The sequence below is a fragment of the Neophocaena asiaeorientalis genome, unplaced genomic scaffold (genome assembly GCF_003031525.2).
Source record: "Neophocaena asiaeorientalis asiaeorientalis breed wild unplaced genomic scaffold, Neophocaena_asiaeorientalis_V1.1 scaffold78, whole genome shotgun sequence".
Classification (NCBI taxonomy): Eukaryota; Metazoa; Chordata; class Mammalia; order Artiodactyla; family Phocoenidae; genus Neophocaena; species Neophocaena asiaeorientalis.
Genome location: NW_020175018.1, coordinates 18,647,812 through 18,666,350, shown reverse-complemented (window position 1 = coordinate 18,666,350; position 18,539 = coordinate 18,647,812). Strand labels below are relative to the sequence as shown.

Sequence of the window (18,539 nt, the reverse complement as noted above, 5' to 3'; positions counted from 1 at the left end):
GTGGGCACCCTGGACCCCTCCTCTCCCTCCCCAACCTGGGAAGGGCAGGCACATTCCCTGGGCCCCCACCGAGGGCCTGGCCCATGCCTCCCGACCCCCCGGACGAGCAGCAGGCAGGTGTCAGCCCCCCATCCCACGGCCATCGGGAGCTGCTCAAGGACCGTCCTAGGCCGAGGCTGCGAGAGGCCACGTGGGCCCAACACGCCTGCGTGCTGTCCTCCCGGGTCTCGGGGTCAACCCCGAGGATCTGGCAGCATTTGAGAAACAACATTTCCTAATTGCATCAGCGTGGCTGCATGTTTTTCCTTAGTCACAAGCTGGTGGGGCCGTGGGTAGGGGCACGCAGGTGGGGGAGCCACACGGGCTGAGGTTGGGGGCTGCATCTTCTTGCTTTTGCCCCTTTCTTGCCAAAAGCCCCTTTCAATGGCAGAACCCCAAGAGGCTGCAACTCCCCGGGCGTGGCTGCCTCTGACCCCCTCCCCACTCTGACCTGCTTTGGGTTTTCTCTCCTGGCCTCAAGGCCCAGACACGGCAGGGCCCTTGGAAGCGCTCGGAACCCAGGGCCGCTGTTTGCTTCAGGGGGACACAGCGGGGGTGGGAAGTGCACGAGGAGTCAGAAGGCCAGGCCCCTGCCCACACGCTGTGGCCTGGGGAGGGTGACGGGGGACGCTGCCCTTCTTCCCTGATGGTGCTGCTGGGACACCGGACACTGGAGTGAGCACAGGGTGCAGAGCAGATACCCCACAGGCCTCCTGGCATCCTGCCTCGTTGCACCAGCGGAGCCGAAAGCCCACATGAACCTGAGTGTTTGTTGTGCTGGCCAAGAACCAGGGCCCCAGGTCTCCTGGAATGGTGCCACTTGTAGGAGGGAGGTGGCTGAACGAGGGGGCTGGCTGAGGCCTCTCTCCAAGCCCAAAGGCTTGTGTCGCTGAGAGCTCTTGGGCATGCAGGAGTGTGGGGGGTCCCATCCCCCTCGGAGCTGAGATGGTCCAGGTGGGGCAAAAGCAAGGCCCCCCCTCTGCCTCCTCGTCTCCCCTCCCCACTCGCTCTTCCCTGCGGGCCCAGAGGGGCCGGGAGGAAGTCTGGGACCCCCAAACCACGCCCATTATCCTTTATGTTCTGTGTGCTGGCCACATGGAAGAACGGCCGATTTCTATGAGAACTCAGTGCTTCGGTGGCATAAAGAAGGCGTCCATCTCCCCGGCCCTAGCTTGCCCTCAGGACAAGGCATGGAACTTCATCTGTGCGACTCACCAACACCCTGCCGAGCAAGGGCAGAGCAGCCCCCTCCCCAGCAAGGCCATGGGGACTCTCAGGGCCCGCTGGCATAAACCCGCAGGCCCAGGGAGCCACCAAGGGTCCTGATGACTGAGCGGGCTCGGTCCTGCCCCATTAGTCCATGCTGGGTGGCCCCATGAAAGTCACTTCACCTCCCTGAGCCTCAGTTCCCTCATCTGTAAATGAATATCTGACGCCTTCTCCCTTTAGCAGGTGACTGTAAAGATGTAAGGAGACAGCAAGGCTGAGGTGTGCAGTGTGGTATCTAGCACACGGCCGCGTAATCCACGTCAGTTTTTAATTTGGGGCTGGTGAGCTAGCAGTTTGGCCAAATTCCAGTGGACAAAGGGTCCGACCCCAAGCCTCAGGTTCCTGGGATGGCCAGCTCCCCATCACGGTCTCCCCAGTTTGGCCGGAGGCCCCTCTGGGGGGCTTAGATTCGGGATGCCGACCTACGGGATCCAACGAGGGAGGCTAAGGAGGAGAAAGGAAACCAACACCCGGCACACACGGCGGGAAGTCATCTCCCAGTTTGGTGCACGTGTGCTTGCGCGCCCTGACCCTCCGGGCTCAGGGGAGGGAGAGCCAGGGCCCCGGCACCCGGTGCCAGCCGTGTGCCAGGGACTGTGAATGCAGCATGTAGCACAGAATCCTCAGAACCCCGCGTGCAGCCAGGACTCCCCGTCCCTCCGACGGGAGGTGAGGACCTCTGGGCTCACACAGCCTAGGAAGAGGCCCACCTGATACGGGGCCGTCCTGTTTACCAGCAGCGGCACTGCCTACAGGCGGCCAAGGGGAACCCCTCTGAGGGCCAGGACTCCTGCTTCCCTTCCCTCCCAAATCCGCCCCATTGGTGGTCAAGGAGTCAAGCAAAACTGAGGAGGGTAAAGTGGTCAAAAACCTGCTTCTCCGGCCAAAGGCCCCAGGCCCCAGTAGTCGCACAAGTTCTGCCACCTCAGTCAGACCACTCCAAAGCTCAGAAACAGAAGCGACTTTGCTTATTCTCCTAATCCCATCACCCAAATAGGGTGCAGACAACACCAATGTATATGTGAGACAATCTCCCTTAATACTTTAGGCGCAAAAATCCTAAGTAAACTGTTACTAAATGGAATGCGGTAGCACATAACAACACCGCACCAGCAATACCAAATAGGATTTCTCTAAAAAAGAGGGCAACATACTTCACTATGCAAAGAAACTAAAGGAGGGCTTCCCTGGTGGCGCAGTGGTTAAGGATCCGTCTGCCAATTCAGGGGACACGGGTTCGAGCCCTGGTCCGGGAAGATCCCACGTGCCGCGGAGCAACTAAGCCCGTGCGCCACAGCTACTGAGCCTGCGCTCTAGAGCCCGCGAGCCACAACTACTGAGCCCGCGAGCCACAACTACTGAAGCCCGTGTGCCTAGAGCCCATGTTCCGCAACAAGAGAAGCCACCGCAACGAGAAGCCTGCGTACCGCAACAAAGAGTAGCCCCTGCTCGCCGCCACTAGAGAAAGCCCACACATAGCAACGAAGACCCAATGCAGCCAAAAATAAATAAATAAATTTATTTTTAAAAAAAGAAATTAAAGGAGAAAATCCACACGATCTTGTGAGTAGATACAGAAAAAAGATTTGTTAAGACCCCCCAAACCCATTAATACATTAGATATAGGGGGAGACGTTCCTAATTTGATTAACAACAACCAAAAAAAATCCAGGCAATGGTGGAATCCTGGAGGCATTCCCGCTCCAGTTGGGAACACAAGAGTCTGCCCACCACGATGGGCGTCCTCGGCTCCCACTGAGACGAAGCAAAGAGTAAGAAAAGGAAGAGATGGGGCTCTCATTGTCTGCAGCAGGCATCACCGTTTGCCAAGAAAACCCAAGAAAATCAGTTGAAACCTATTAGAACAAACGAGAGCATCTAACGGGGTCACACAAACCCAAGGCAGGAGCGACAAGGCGGTGGCAGCATCACAGGAGGGAGGGCCTGCTCACGGCAGCCGTGCAAACTCAGGAACCGGGGCCCCACTTGCCACCGGCCTCCAGGACCACTCAGAGCAACGGCCCACCGCTCTCCGGCGCTCTCACCGACGGCAGGAGGGGGCCGTGCTCCCAGAGCTCAGCAACCCTCCTCCAGAGGAAGGGGCAAAGCTGATCGGCTCCCGCCAATGCACAAACTCATCTTCTCAGAACCTGTTTCCGAGATTCACGCGGAAGGATAAATACATAAGACCTGCCAGGACAGGTGTAAGAGCAAAACAGAGAAGGGACGGGCCTTGCCAGCTGCCAGGGCTAATTTACAGTTCCAGCAACGGGATCTCCAGGGCTTGGTATGAGAGAGAACGCAGAGCAGGGGAATTCAGGAGAGAAAGGAGGCCTCGGGAGGGACATCAGTAATTCAGTGTTGCCGCTGGAATGAGAGCAGCCCAACCCATCCTCAGGGCCTCTCACGGGATGCTCGCAACATCCTGTGTGGTGGGAATGGCGTCCCCCCAGTTTGCTGACGGGGAAACAGACGCCACGGAACTGAAGTAACTCAGCTGCCTGGGCAGGGCCAGTGCCGGAGCTCAGGTACTCTCCGTGGCTATGCCATCCGGCCACGGGCCTTCCGTCAGCTAAAGAAAGACCCCAGCTCACAGCCCCCAGACGAGGAGGAGCCTGGAAGAGAACGCAGGGCAAAGATGCGTGGGGTCCAGAGGCTTCTTGTTCAGCAGGAGAGACGTATCAATGCTTCCACGTGGGAACAAGACGCTTTTGTTTAAAGACACGCTGATGAAAGGGAAGAACAGGGAGAGAAATCAGGTCGGTGCAAGGATGCCTGCAAGTCACGCAGGAAAGACAGACAAGCAGGAGGAGGCAAAGGACGAACAAAGAGCAGCTCAAAGAAGAGAAAACAGAACAAAAAAGTCAACTGACACACATGTGAAGGACCTGCTGCCTCCCCGGCCGCTAGAGAGACAGCCCAGCAAGTACCATGATGGCGGGGGGGGGGGGACCCTCTGACCCCGAGACTCCAGCTGGGACACCCTCCTCTGTGCCTAGGACGCTGGGCACAGACCCTAGCTTCACGATGACCCTGCAGATGGCCCGGACGTCCGCTCTGCAGGACATGCCGCGCTGTGAACACGCAGGTCCCAGTGACCCGAGTGGACACGTCTCCACAAAAGAACAGCCCTCTCAAAGGATCCCATTTAGGTTAAAAACTAAACAATCTGCTCGGAGGGGACCCCAGTGATATGGGGCTTTCTCTAGCTGCCTGGCTCATACCAGGTGTGCGGGATGTCCCCACCGCACGGTGACAGCTCGGCGGGCGTGGGGGCGGTGAACGGTGAGCTAAGGGCTGTGCCTCAACCTTGCTGCTACCCCAGGAGACGTACTGAGCAAGGCTTGAGTTACTGGACATGAGAAGCGCCAGGACGACCTTCCTCTCCCCACGCATCACCAGGCTGCAGCCGCAGCCCCAGTCCTTGTCCTGGGCCCAGCCACGGGCCGGTCTCTGGGGAGGAAGGGCATATGACATCCTGGGGAAATGTCCCTTCTCCCCCCAGGGCTCCTTTATGAAGGAGTCCAGATTGCTTGCGATGCTCAAGCCAACCCGGAGTAGGACTGAGGGACACCCCCCTCGGGCTCAAAGACAGGCTCCCCCTCCTCAGATGCATTCTTCAGTAGCTCGCACTCGGTTCAAAATTTCCAAGGAAACTGGAGACCTATGACTGACAGAGGCACGGGGGATGTGTGCACGTGTGCGCGCATGCGTGGGTGCGCGTGGACCTGCGCGCCTGCGTGCACACCGGCGTGGATGTATGTATGCACCGTGCACACACGTGTCTGCCCGCACATGCGCACACATCCCTGCCCAGTGCCCCGCAGGGGAGCCCTGCAGACGTCACAGCACCACCAGGGTCGGGGAGCAGTCAGTCGAGCGCTGGGCTGGGTGCCCGGGGAAGCAGAAAACCGCCGAATCCCTCTGCTGACCGCGACACCCACCATAATAAAAAAGCTAGAGCTGCTCAAGCTGCCTAGAGCTGGCGGGGGTGCACGACTGGGGAAGGACCACCCTCTCCCTAGGGGAGGAGCCTTTGAGTCAACGCCGTGGACGGCTGCTCGCCGCCGTCTCCGAGCTGCATCAGATCCCGGAGGGGAAGCTCAGAACACGTCGTCGTGGAGCCAGATTCAAGCTGGAGAGCTATCGAAACGGACACTTCATAGCAGCTAACCCCCGGCACAAAGCCAGCCCAGAGGACAGCGAGGAGGGGCCTGGTAGCCGTGTGGCCACGGGGCCTTGGGTGTGGCCACGGGGGCGCCATCACCACCCCTGGCCTTCCCCAAGCCGTGGGCCCGCCCCCTGGACACAGGGGAGGCAGAAGCCACGGGGATTGCAGTTCCCACCCTACCGGCCACTCACCTGGGCTTGGATCTACCTCTGGGGAGAGCCCATGCTGCACGCCCCCACGGGGGACGCAGTGTGCCCGGGTCCCTCAGTGCCGGGCAGCGAGCCCACGTCCAGATGGCAGACCCAGCACTCACCCCCTGGGTGCCCGCCCCCTGGCTGGGTGCGTGGTGGCCACTGGGAGGTGCCGGGGGAGGCCTGGGCCGAGCTGCGGGAGGCTGAGGCGGAAGGCTGCCCTGTGTGCCCCACTCCCACGGCCGTGGGACTGGGGCACCACCGTGTCCCTGCTCAGCCACCAGGCTCCAAGGGCTGGCACAGCCTGCCGGGGCGCTCTGGGCCTTGCCTGGAAGCTGAGGCCCAGGTGGGGACACCCTGCCCACACCTCACACCCAGCAGGTCCCTCTCCTTAGAGCCTCACGTCCCGGATAATCCAACTCCCCGGCTGGCTTCCCTGTCCTTTGTCCTGTGACATCTGCCAGGACCTCCAGGGTCAGCTCTCCCAACACCCTAGGGGCCCCCATGTCTGCCAGATGGGGTGAAATTCCGCACTCGCCTGGCACCTGGGGCCTCCGTCCCTGATTTAAGACTTTGAGCTCTTCCCAAGATCAGACACCTGCCGAGAGGTATCCCGCAGCGGCCTCTGGCCCAACATCCAGGGTCTCTGTGAAGATGGCTGAAGGCCCACGTGGGGCCTCCCCCAGGGGCGGGAGGCTGTCCTATGGGCAGGAGGGGCGTTTCTGGTTACGTCATCGTCAACGTGCAGGGCAGCATCCCAGGCCCGCAAGGCTGGCACTGCAGGGTGGCCTCCAGGGCTCACTGCCCCATGCAGGACAAGCTGGCCACAGCCAGAGAGACTGCACAAGGGATCCCTGAACATACCCCCTGTGGGAAGTCTAAATCGCAGAGCAGACCTCTTGGGAAAGGCCTTTCCAGGAACCCCAGCCCAGAGCTGGCCTACTGACCCTGCCTCGTCCTCTGCAAATGGTTTAAACTTGCCAGCGTCTAGTACGGGCCTCGGCTACGGGCCAGGCCTCCCCATCCCCGAGCACCGTAGGAGGAAGAGGTTTTGGTGAACATGGGTGGCCCATCCGCACACACAGCCCACAGAGTTCCCACGACTCCTTTAAACCGCCCGTGTCATCAGGCGCTGCCCCTGGGCCAGCACCCATCTCGGGGCTCCACCCAGGGGCTCCACACACCCGGGCACAGCTTGCAAATCCCCACATCCTCGGGACGGAAGGAGAAGCCTCAGGGCAGAGTTCATGATTCAGTCACGAAACCCTCTAACAAAGCACGACCCCTGCTGAAGCAGGGTCGTGCCAGGTAACTCGGGGTTAGTCAGACACATGGACAGGCTGGGACACCCGTGTGAACGGTGGACGGAGCCCGCATGAGCGCACAGATGACACCCACGGACCCGCGCTGGACACAAGCCGAGCTCCGAGCGGGTACCCCACCCCATCCCCTGCTCACTCACCTCTGTCCTCCCGAGCTGTGGCCGTAGCCACCCCGGGCAGAAGGCAGACCCCCAAGTTCCCTCTGGCCCCCAGACCAGGAAGCTGCCCCTCCTGCCGGACAAGACTGGCCTGTACCTCGGGCCTTGGGAACCTTTTCCCACGGAGCCTGGGCCACTTCCTGCTGCCCCGCAGGCACCGCTCCCTAATATGGGCCGGGAGGGCTGGCCGTGACCTCCAGCCAGACATGCACCCTGGCGGGATGCCAGCCCTAGATCTGCGCCTTCCACCGTTGGGGCCCAGAGGGTCCCATGCTGGCCCTGGGTAGGCAGGGCTGTTGGGGAACCAGGAGGTTCCAGTGGGAAGGTGCAAAGCTAGGACTCTGGTTTCCAGGGCTGACTCTGCTGTGAAGCCTGGTGCAGGAATCCACCCCTCGAGCTCCACCAACCTGGATCCTCACCCACCTACACGGGGTCTTCCCTCTCCGAGCTAAAGCCCACATCCCTGAGCTGCCAGCCTTGGCCTCCGCTGCCCCACCCCACCCCAGCCAGGGTCCCCTCTCAGCCAGTCTCCCCTGCTCTGGGCAGGGGGTGGGGATCTCTACCCCGCCTGACCTTCCTGGTCGCGGGGGGGGGTGGGTCCCTACCCAGCCTGCCTGACATACCCTTGGCCCTGGCAGCCACTCCACACGTGTCTGAAGCATGACGGCAAATCACTGCAGGGTCAGAGGTCAGCTCCGACCAGGGGAGAGGAGCGCTGTCCCTGCGGACGCAGAGCCGTCTGGGGGACCGAGCCCCTACCTCGCATGCAGCAGGCAGTCAAGTAGGGCAGGGGAACTGGACACGGGTCGCCAGAAAGATGGGTGACACCTGTCCGAGCAGGGAGATGGGCAGAGGGGCATCCGGACCACGTCACAAGACCGCTCTCTGGTCACTTATTCTGTGCCTGACAGACGCCACCTGGTTGATCCCTCAGGACAGCCCGAGGGAGGTCCAGGCTGTGCCCACCTCACGGGGTGAACTCCACTTCCCAAGGATACCACCTGCACAGCCTGCTCTCGGGGCCCCTGCCTCTCACCCAAAGCTGTGCCCCCAGGATCCCACGGGTGCCAGGCCTGCGCTGTCCCTGCAGAGGGACCACCCTGACCCTTGACGTGTGGCTGGAAGCTTCCCCTTCCGGTCCTGGTCCCTCACCAGGAACGGCCCTTAAAGACCATTCGCTCCACCACTCACTTGGCTAGCTGGGAAGCCAAGTCCCACAAGGAAACAGCCGGAGCACCTGGCCTTGAACCCCGGCATCCACCCCTTCTCCGGCCTTAGAACAGCTGACCGAGCGGGACCCAGAGTCCAAGGTTCTGCCCAGTCAGGGAGGGTCACACACAGGGCAGCGGCTGTGGGTGACCTGGAGTCTGGCTCCTGGCGCAGGGTGAGGGGCAGACGTGTGTGCCTGTCCTCTGGGGCTGGTGGGGTGGGGAGAGCGCCCCGAGGACAGGGCCCTGGGGCAAATCCGCATCGGGATTGTCACCACTCTGCCCTTCCTGGGACGCCCACCGGCACGGTGCCCTCTGTGCCAGTCACGTGGACAGGCAGGAGCTTCGTGGCATCATGGGACATTGCACAGGGAAGGCCGGCTCCCAGGCCACCTGGAAGCCCCTGTCAGTTAATTCTCTCCTCACACAGATGAATAAGCAAGGACCCTGAAGGACACGTGAGCAGCTGAAAATCACCAAGCAACTAGAACCCAGGACTCCTGCCCTTCATCTGACAGCCCACCTGTACCCCACACCCCAAACAAGGCTCTTCTTAGGAGGAGCTGCCCTTGAAAACCCACTTCTACCTGGGGAAACCTGGCCCCTGTGCCTCGCTGGGTTACAGCGCTGCCACCCCCACTGGCTCCTCCCCCAGGCTTGACCAGAGAGGGAGCTGGGAGGCCAGCACAGCACCTGACCCCTCTGGCATGCCAGGCACTCCAGCTTCCTGCCCTCAGGGTCTGCGCCTCGTGGTGCCTGGGAGATGCTCACAGCCCCGCAGGTAAGAATGGCCACACTCTGGCCACCTGCTGGTCATCTGAGTAAGGACTCGCCTCACTGCGACCGGGTCCTGAAGGGCACCCCTGTTCCCCACGCTCCCCACGCTCCGGGGTCCTGGGGAGCAGGTAGTCCTGGGAAGTGGGGATTTGAGGATGAGGGGCCCTGGGGTGGCACGAGCCCCGTCCGGGGTCCCTTCACGTGGGGGAGGGCACTGCAGACCGTACCTGGCGGCGCATCGGCCGTCGTCGAACACGAAGGTCCGGTTGGTGTGGCCCCCGCCGCGCGCCCCCCTATAAACACCCCCCGGGCTGTGCGCCCCGTCCGGGAGCGGCATTGGGCTGGCGGCGGCTGCGACTCGGAGCGAAGGAGCAAACGAGTCGGGAGCGATTGGCGACTTCTTCCCCCGCTTTGCCCTGAAACACTTTTCTCTGGTTACGGTGGGGGTGGGAAAAAAGAGCCTGTTCCAGGGTCGGTTCCGGCGCCTGTGCTGGAGCGCCCCCTGCCGGCCGCGTCGGGAACCAGGCTGGGGACGGTGTGGGGGACCGCCCGCACCCCACCCCGGGTACCCATCTCCATCGCGACGCTCGGCGCCCCCGTAATCCCGGGAAACCGGACAGAGGCTCTTTAAAGGCTAGAAAACCCTAAGAGCGCCCCCAGGGGCAGGGGTGCGTGGTGGGAGGGGCTCCGAGAGGGCTGGGGGCCTCTGGGCGCTTCCTGTTTAAAGCGCGAGCATCGGCGATGGCGCCTGCGCTGCTCGATCCTGCCCTCGCTCTGAGCCGCTGGGAGGGGCGGCCGATCAGCACCTGCCCCGCCCCCATCCCCCCACGGCACCTGTCACTCCCGCAGAGACCTGCACCCAGACCCCGTCTGTCCGTCCTCGCGGCACACCTGGGAGGCCGCTGGGCCCGGAGAAGGAAGGGAGGTCGGACCCCTGGAGGCAGGAGTGATCGCACGCTGCCACCTGCCGCTGCCGGCACCTCTGCCGCGCGCGGCCGCCCTGCTCTGCTCTCGCTGCAGCCCCACACGGAGCACCTGGCAAACAGGCAGAGGAGGGCCCGCAGCCTGCTGCAACCCCACGACCCAAAGGAAGGCATCCAGGAAGCGGGGGGATCCGCTGGAGGGCCCCACACGCTCACACTGCCACCCTGGCTCAACTGCTCCCCGCCCCCGCAGGTAGAACGCTCTATTCTGTCCCCAGTGCTGGCCTGACCCTCAGTGAACCATAAGCGTGGCGGAAACACAGAGGAATAGACAGGGAAGGGAGGCGTCTACCCAAAGAAGGGCGAGGGACTGCGGCGTCAGGCGGGGGTGGGAGAGCTGAGCCAGCATCACCCGCGCGGCTCATCTCACCTCACGGCCCGGGGCACCAACCCAGCCACCCACAGCAGGGTGGTCAGTGCAGGGGCTGTCAGGGCGGGGCTGGGTCAGCTGATCTGGAGGGTGCACGGCATGTACTTCGTGGTCCTGACATCTGCAGGAGTCTCAAGTCCCATCCCTGTTTACTTCCAGAAAACAGCAAGCTGAACAGATACTCTGTGTGTGTGTGTGTGTGTGTGTGTGTGAACTTGGCAAAGGCATGGCTTGCCCCCAAGTCCGCAGAAGGAGTGCAGCTTGTCCCCAGGCTCATCCTCGGTCTCACCTCTTGGGCACTTTCCCTACTTCCTCCTGAAAGGATGCTGCTGCAAGAGTGCCACCCACCCCGGCCCCCAGCAGGTCTCTGCCCTCCCCCAGGACTCCTGCCAGGGTGTGTCCACCTTGCGGGCCCCTTGGAGGTGCCCTCTGGCTGGCTGGCCAACGAGATGACTGGCATGCTGTCAGTGACGGGAAACTCTGGCAAGCCCGGTAACATTCCTGAGAGCTTCAGGGAAACCAAAACTTGGCCCCGCTCTACCACGCAGGAGCCAAGCCCCAGAACAATGGCGTGTCCATCCCTCCCCAGCCAGGAGCAGGAAGGGGAGAGAGCCCCAGGCCCTGGCTTCCAGCCCACCTGCTCCAGCAAGGCAGCCCGGCAGATGGGATCTCTCCGCCAAAGCCCCCCACTGTGCCCCTGGACACCCAGGCCAACATGCTCTGTGGGGTCTGCTCTGGCACTGCCCTCTCTTGGGCACTGGGGACCCTCCCAGGGCAAGGAGCCGGGCTTCTCGCACCTCCCGTAAATGCCGGGCCGTACGCGCTGGCAGAACCGGCCATCCCCAGCCTTCCCTGGACTCAACACAGAAGCCAGGCTGTGGGCTGCGCAGGACTGGACAGCAGAGGCCCTGGAGCGCCCCCTTCTGTCGGGAGTGCGGGCCTAGCACATGGGCCCTGGCCTCCTGGCTCCCCAACCTGACCTCCGGCCCACCCATCCTCACAGCATCACCCTTGATCGCGAGGCGACTTCTGTCCCCCGCCCAGCCCTCCCTTTATCCCAGGCCCGGCCTCCTGGGGTTCTGCCGCCTCTCCTGCATGGCCTGACTCCACGTGCAACACGTTACCGCCCCCACCCGTCCCCCAGCATCCGACCTGCGGCTCCAGCCTGGGCTGGCCGGCCCTCCCCCATGCCACCTTCAGGACTCAGCTGAACAGAGTGGAGACGTGGGCCCAGGCCCTCAAGTGGCAGGACCTCCCACGGCTGCACTTCGCCCATCTCTGGGTGCTCCCGCCGCCCAAAGCCCTACCCCAGGACGCCCACCTGCAGCCCTGAGCCCCTCCTCGGTTGGAGACAGGTTTCCTGCTTCCCCAGGGGCAGGGGCTCTGCTCTGCCACCTGGTTCCGTCCCAGGCCCAGCACCTGGGGCGCACTTTGACCACCGCAGTGACACCTGCCCCAGCTCCCTCTTGCCTCGCTTCTCTGTGAACTCGCCCAGCAACCGCCCCCCACGCCCACAGCAGCCCACAGCACTGCTCTGAAGTCCTCCTGACTGAAATAGAGCTTTAGTACCCTCCCCTCCCCTTAAAGGTCCACCTCCCTGAAAAAGGACCAGTCTCCACTTTCCCCTTCCTCCCTCCCTTCCTTCCATCACTCCTCCAACAAAGCCCCGGTGGGCTTCACGTCCAGCACTGGGACGGCCCCTGGAGACCTGGCAAGGTGTGCACAGACCTGGAACCGCTCGCACTGTGCACTAAAAGCGGGCCGAGTGAGGTGTTTTGGGAGCCCCCTGCCCAGAAGCTGCTGGAGACGGGGGCTTCGTGGAGGGAGTCTGCATCTGGAGGTGGGGGGCGGGGAGGGAGAGCAGGAGCGAAGGCCTGTGTGAGGGCAGAGCCAGGGCTCAGCCCCGAGAATGAAGGTCCGGGCCTGGGGCAGGCAGGGGGCAGGGGTGGGAGAGGCAGGAAGGCCAGCCAGCCTTCAGGCAAGCTCGGGTGCTAGGGAAGGCACAGAGAGGGTGCGTGGGATCGGAGACAAGGCTGGGAGGCATCTGCATGCCTCCTGGCTCCTGAGTGGGCGGTGGCACTGGCTTAGGCAGAGCATCCCCTGCAAGAGGATGCCATTTGGGGGACGGGCACAAGTGAACCTCGGACCTGAAGGCCCTCAGAGGCAGGTGGGGCCCCTCTGCCCATCCTTAACCAGCCGGAGTCCCATAGATCTTGGCTGACCAGCCTCCCCGCTCCCATCTTAGCTCCCCTACCTGGGCCTCAACGTCCCCCGCGGACCACACTGATCCTGAAACCTTCTCCTCCCACACCTGTAGCTCCCCGGCCCCTCTGCTCTCAGGTAAGTCCAACTCCTCCTGCCACACAGCAGATCCTACCTGCCCACCTCACCCACGTGCCAGCCCAGGGAACCGCCTGGGCTCGCGTTCTTTCCTGCTTGGGACGCTGCCCAGCTCGCTCCTGAAAACCACCTGGCCCAGAGGACACCCTCCTGCCCCTCCCTCCACAGATTCGTTCGCGTTCTTTCCTGCTTGGGACGCTGCCCAGCTCGCTCCTGAAAACCACCTCGCCCTGAGGACACCCTCCTGCCCCTCCCTCCACAGATTCGTCGTCTACTTGGCCCCCCCAGTCGTGAGACCCTGGAGGATAGCACGCAGCTCGGGGTTGGCACCCGGGGGCGCCCGCGGTGGGTAGGTGAGGGGAGACCCCACTGAGCGGGAGCTGGGCTGACCACCCGGAAGGGGTGGAAGAAGCCCACCTACTCTGACCACCTACCCCAGCCGCCGCTTCCTTCTGGCAACTTCTCGGCGAGAGGAGCTTCACTGCACGCGGGCGTGGGGCGGGGCAGAGCGCATGTGAGGGAGGCGGGGCGCGTGGGGGCGGGGCGCGCGTGGGGGGCGGGCCAGGTGCTGCCTGGGAGGGAAGCACGTGGGGGTGGGCCGAGTGCACGTGACGGGGAGGGGCTGCAGGACGGCCTGCGCAGGGCGGGGCGCACGTGGCGGCCCGGGCGCGTTGTTGGTCTCTCCACTAGCTCCAGCTGCGTGCCTATGGCGTTCAGGGGTCTTGCGTCAGACGCTGGGCTTCCCGGAGCCCCCGGCTCCGAGGGGTGCAGGTGAGAATTGTGGGGGTGGGTTGCCGGAGGGGGTCAGCTGGAACGCCCCTGCCTGGGGGTGCTAGGGGTGTCCAGACCTGGCGCTTCTATCCAATTCAAATGCACCGAATCCCCGTCCCCACCCAGCTTGGCCTGCGTGGGGCAGAACCCCGACCCCCGGCCCTTTAGGGGAAAGAGGGAGGGGTGCCAAGAGGTAGGGCGCAGGGCCGTGTTCCTGGGCGACCCAGGCCTTGTCCTGCGCCCGCCTCCCAAGATGTCCATCACCGCCTCGGGGCTCCGGGGGCCTTTTCTGGGATCACAGAGCCCAGCGCTCTTGGCTTTTTTCAGCAGCGGCCCTTTCCTGCTTGGGACCCAGTTACGCTGCGAGGATCTCTGCCACGGCTCAGGCCAGGCCAAGGCCCCTGCGGTGGCGAAGGGTCCAGTCTCCTGCCTCCCACGGAACGTGCTCAGCGAGAGGCAGCGCAGGTGGGGGCCGCGCAGTGGGGGTGGGGGTCAGAGGAGGTCAGGTTTGTGCCCGCGAGCTGGTTTCAGGTGGCTGGAACAGGCTCGTGCCGTCTGTCGGGTAAAGGAACGCTTAGTACATCCCCGAGGTGAATATAACACATGTTTTTGCGAGTGGGGGTCCCAAGGGCCACCGTTGCAGCCCTTTCTTTGACCCGAAGTCCTGGGCACCTCGAGGTTGTGCATTTGCAACCGACATCCCCAGGCAGTGACGGTGCAGGCTTGGCTACAGCCCGCGGCAAATACCTGGATAGCCTGCAGCTTGGGGTCCGGGGTCCAGGGCCCTGGGCCAGTGTGTGTGCTGACACGATCCCTAAAGGGCTCGGGGGGTTCTGGTGGCTGCGGTGCTTTTTCCGGGTCAAGGCCAGACTGCCCCATGGTCGGTGGTCACTTCCCTGGAGGCAGGAAGCGGATCTCCTTGAGCTGTGAGCGCCTGCGGGCCCTGCTGCCCCAGTTCGATGGCCGGCGGGAAGACATGGCTTCAGTCTTGGAGATGTCAGTGCAGTTCCTCCGGCTCGCCAGCGCCCTGGTGCCCGGCTGGGAGAAGCACGCTGTGAGTTGTCCTGCGGCAGCCCTGTCAGCCCTCTGGGGAGGAGCCATGGGCATCCCCGCTATGCCCCGGGCAGCTCTGACCACCCGGCTGCCTGGCTTCCCTCTGCCTCGCACTGCCAGGGCTGCTGCGTTTCTGCAGACACGCCTCCATTTGTACACAGCACCTCCTCCGGGAGCCCCGGGGACAAGCTCTGTTCTCCATTTATGTTCCTTGTACTTTTGCCCACGGTGCCAAGGCTGTATGGGTAAAAGGCCCATTGCTGTGAGGTCCCCGGGCGGGCATGGCCTTCAGCCTCCCTCCCGCCCCCACGCCCCAGTCTTGAGGACACGGTCTGCACTCAGGGAGGACCTCTGGGACCCTAGGCAGGGTGGCCAGTGACGGACCCCAGCCTGCTTTTTTTGTGGGTTTTCTGGTTGACGGTCTCTGTGGCGTTTTTTGTGTTTATTTCCGTTTTTGGTTCTTGCTTCTTCGAAGGAGACGTGGCACATGTGGCAGAAGGACGTTTTGCAGCGGGCCCTGGCGAGTCAGACCCCAGCAGGTGCCCCGGACCCCGGCGTGGGAACGTCCAGCGTGACCATGTTAGTGTCCCTGTGGGGCCAGGGGACTCCCGGGCATGGTGCGTGCAGATTGTTCAGAGGTTTCTCCTTCTGTCTTTGCGTGCTTCAGGCAGCAGGCCTCCCCGAGCCGTGCAGCTGTGGATGTGGACGACGGTAAGGCCCCGGTGGGGGCGGCCGCAGTGCTGGGTGGGCTGCCGGCCCTGCCTGGTGAGCGTGAGTGGGCCCTTGTCCTCCCGTCGTGCCGCCCCCGACGAGGCCCCCAGGGCAGCGTGATGACTGTGCTTCCCTCATGCTGGATGCCTGCCACGGCGGTTGGTCACTGCTTGGATCACAGCTGCCAGTCTGCGAGTGCCACGGGAGGCGAGACTGTGCCTTTCCCCTCCCCTGGTGTGTTCCTCAAGGCGGGGAGGGGGTCTTGCTGTCGCCAGGGCCAGCAGCAGAGCTGGGTCCCCCGAAGAAGGTCGGGACTCAAGCTCAGGGTGTGAGGGTTCAGGGATCACACAGCACGGTGGTCTGAGGGTGGAGTCCTTGGTCAGGAATCACGGAGATGGAGGAAGAGGTGGTAGCGTGAGGGTTTCCAGGTCCGAGTCCCCCATGGTTGACCTGAGGCCGAGTCGGCATCTGCACCAGGAAGCCTCCCTGGCCCCAGGTGTCAGGTGCCTCACCTCTGGTCATCTATTTGCTCCTGGTTACCTGTCGGCTTTTTGATCTTGAAATTCACGGGTTCTTTATGCAGGACACAGTGGGTAGGGACTCAGGTCTTCAGGGGAGGACTGCTCTCCAGGTGGGGAAGGCTGATCCACACCTCGCTTCCCCCACAGAGCCGCCCGGCCTGGTCCTCCGGTCTCCAGGCCTGAGTCCCTCCAGGGCCCTGAGGCCGCCCATGCTGTGGTCGCGGCAGCCACCCTCCCCGCTGGTGAGCGAAGAGTCTCAGAGCTGCTTGGGCCGGGCTGGGTCCCCAGGTCAAGGGACTGACAAGGCCATAACGCTGGATGCCAGGTGGGTGTCCCAGTGGTGTGTGCGTGACCCGCTACACGCCTTCTCCCAGTCCTGCCCGAGCTCTGCCTGGACCCACCGCCCGGGAAGTTTCTGCCCCTCACATCCTCGGTGTCTGCCTGGATGGCCCAGGCTGCTGGCCCGGTCCTGGAGCAGCCAGACCCTGCCATGTATGTGGCTTTCTAATGTGTTTCTGGAAATGCTGTTGTCTCCTTAATGGTCGTCTGTTTTGGTTGACAGTAAGCGAGTTTGTGTTTTGCCAGCTCTACCAGCTGGGGCGTGGCCGGGAGCTGCTGGGGCTGGAGAGGAAGCAGCAGCGGGCTGGGCTGGCTAGGGGCAGGCAGGAGGGTGGGCTCAGGGTCCGGCTGGGAGGGTGTACCCCGTTGTCTCTGAACCCACAGCTGCCTTTCAGGGCCCACGCTCTTCTCTTGAGGTGCAAGGCCTGGGGTCCACCTGGGGTGACTCAGGCTGAGGGTGTCCTCGTTGCATCCAGGTCTGTGTCGGGGTATGACGTCGAAGATGGGTCGTCCTTTCTGCTGACTGCCAGTCCTGACTGGTGGCTGGGTGAGTGGGGGATGCTCGGCCTGGGCCACCTTCTCCCCTAACCTGGGACAGGCTTTGGGGTCTGGGTTGGTCCTGTTGCGGGCTGGGCGGGCAGCTGGGGCTGTTGGGGAGATGGGATGGGGTGCAACTTGCTGTGTGACACTAAGGTCCCAGTGTCTGTCTCTGAGCTCCTGTTTTTTTCTCTGCTGGTGGTTTTGGGGACCACCGGTGGGAATGACAAGTGGTGTGTGGGGAGTTACCTGTGCGCTCGAGTGCATAGCAGCGGGGTTGCTTGTGTGTGGCTGCGAGTCAGTTTCAGAGCCTTCTCCCGAGACCTCGTCCCCACAGAGGCGTCTGGATGTGCGATGAGTCCCATCTCTGCAGGATTTGGCTTCATGGGGCGGGGGGAGCCCCTTCCTGGTTCTGGGTCCCAAGCAGGGCCAGCAGGAGTGGGCCCACCCACCTGGTCAGGGGTCCTCTGTTCCCACGTCAAGGAGGAGCAGAGGGTTTCCTCATTGGGTGGGACAGATGGGCAGAGGGGCCCCTTCTGCACACCGAGTCTGCTCTGTGTGCCCTGGGGTACCTGCCTGTTCTGCTGACACGTCCTGTCTGCTTCCAGGATCCCTGGAGGGCAGAGGCAGCAGTGCCCCTTTTCGGGTCCCCACCAGGAGCAGCGTGCTGGACAGGGCGGAGCCCAGCTTCCTGGATGACCATGAGCCCAGCTCCCAGGACCCCCCAGATGGGCCCCTGGAGCCATGGAGCTCAGACGTGAGCTGCCCCAGCTCAGCCCTGCGGGAGGAGGTAGACAGCATCTTCCCCGACTTCTTTGCTTACTGAGGGCCGGGTCGTGCCAGGCCGCGGGGCACGGGGCCTTTGCAGCAGCTGGTGCCGCACGCTTGGGCATTGTCTTTGGGGTTTGGGCTGCAGCTGTGCTCTAATTCCAGCGAGGCTGTGGGGGGGGGGAGGCTGGGGGAGCGGGAGGCTGGATATTAAAAGAGGAAAAGCAGTGTTTCTGGAGGAAGCAAAACGTGTGTAGATTTTGTGTAATTAACGCGATTCACTGGGCAGATGGGCGGCTTCTGTTCAAAGTGCAGCCACCCCTGCCTGGGGGTTTGTTCCTATGATGTTCCTGGCCTGTGGGATCCCTAAATAACCCGGCCCTGGGGCTAGGGAGGGGAGGGGTCCACAGATGGGGACTTGTGTCCTTGGTCTGCTCCCCAAGAGGCAGGCGTGGGACCCAACTCCCTGTGCCTGTGAAGCTGGTCTGAGGGGCCCCACAGAGGTCCATTGGGGAGGCCTCTTTCTGGACCAGCGAGGGTGCCTGGGAAAGGAACCACCTCTGCCTTCGAGGTGCTGGCCTTTGTGCTCCCCGTGCAGGGCCCATTGGGGGGCGTGGGACGGAGGCCGCTTGGCTTTCACGTCTGGACCCTCAGCTGCTCCCGTCCCCAAGGATCGGGGAGGCTCTGGCTTCCTGTGAGGAGTGACCCTGCCTGAATCCCATCACCTTTCAGACACAGCGAAGGCGGTGCCAGTCTCTGACCCAAGCTGGTCAGGGGCTCAGCCCACCCTGATCCCTGCTTGTCCCTTTCTGGAGCCCTGGGCATCTTCACCCCAGCACCCTGGGAGGGAGGCCCGGGAGCTGGGACTCAGCTTGTTCAGAAGCCTGACTGAGACCCCCAGCGGGTGGGTGGACCCACCCTGACCCTTAAACTCCCCACTTAGACCTTTAGAAGGCGAGGGGCAGGACCCCACCTCGGGTGGCAGGAGGGCTCACTTGCGCTGCCTCCAGC

At 63.2% G+C, this 18,539-nt stretch overlaps 2 protein-coding genes across 2 annotated transcripts in view; one reads left to right on the top strand and one right to left on the bottom strand.

Moving 5' to 3' along the window:
* KCNT1 (potassium sodium-activated channel subfamily T member 1) overlaps positions 1 to 9,472 on the bottom strand; it is a 74,816-nt gene extending 65,344 nt beyond the window's left edge. The window contains exon 1 of the mRNA XM_024762532.1: positions 9,363 to 9,472. Coding sequence (XP_024618300.1) covers positions 9,363 to 9,472 — 110 coding nt within the window. The remainder of the gene's footprint in view (positions 1 to 9,362) is intronic.
* Positions 9,473 to 13,534: 4,062 nt separating this feature from the next.
* SOHLH1 (spermatogenesis and oogenesis specific basic helix-loop-helix 1) lies at positions 13,535 to 17,597 on the top strand. The gene is made up of 8 exons (XM_024762785.1): positions 13,535 to 13,599; positions 13,927 to 14,064; positions 14,506 to 14,653; positions 15,128 to 15,231; positions 15,320 to 15,363; positions 16,032 to 16,209; positions 16,700 to 16,770; positions 17,369 to 17,597. Exons 1-8 carry the CDS (start codon positions 13,535 to 13,537, stop codon positions 17,584 to 17,586), a joined length of 966 nt encoding a protein of 321 aa, XP_024618553.1. The 3' UTR covers positions 17,587 to 17,597.
* Positions 17,598 to 18,539: the final 942 nt, after the last annotated feature.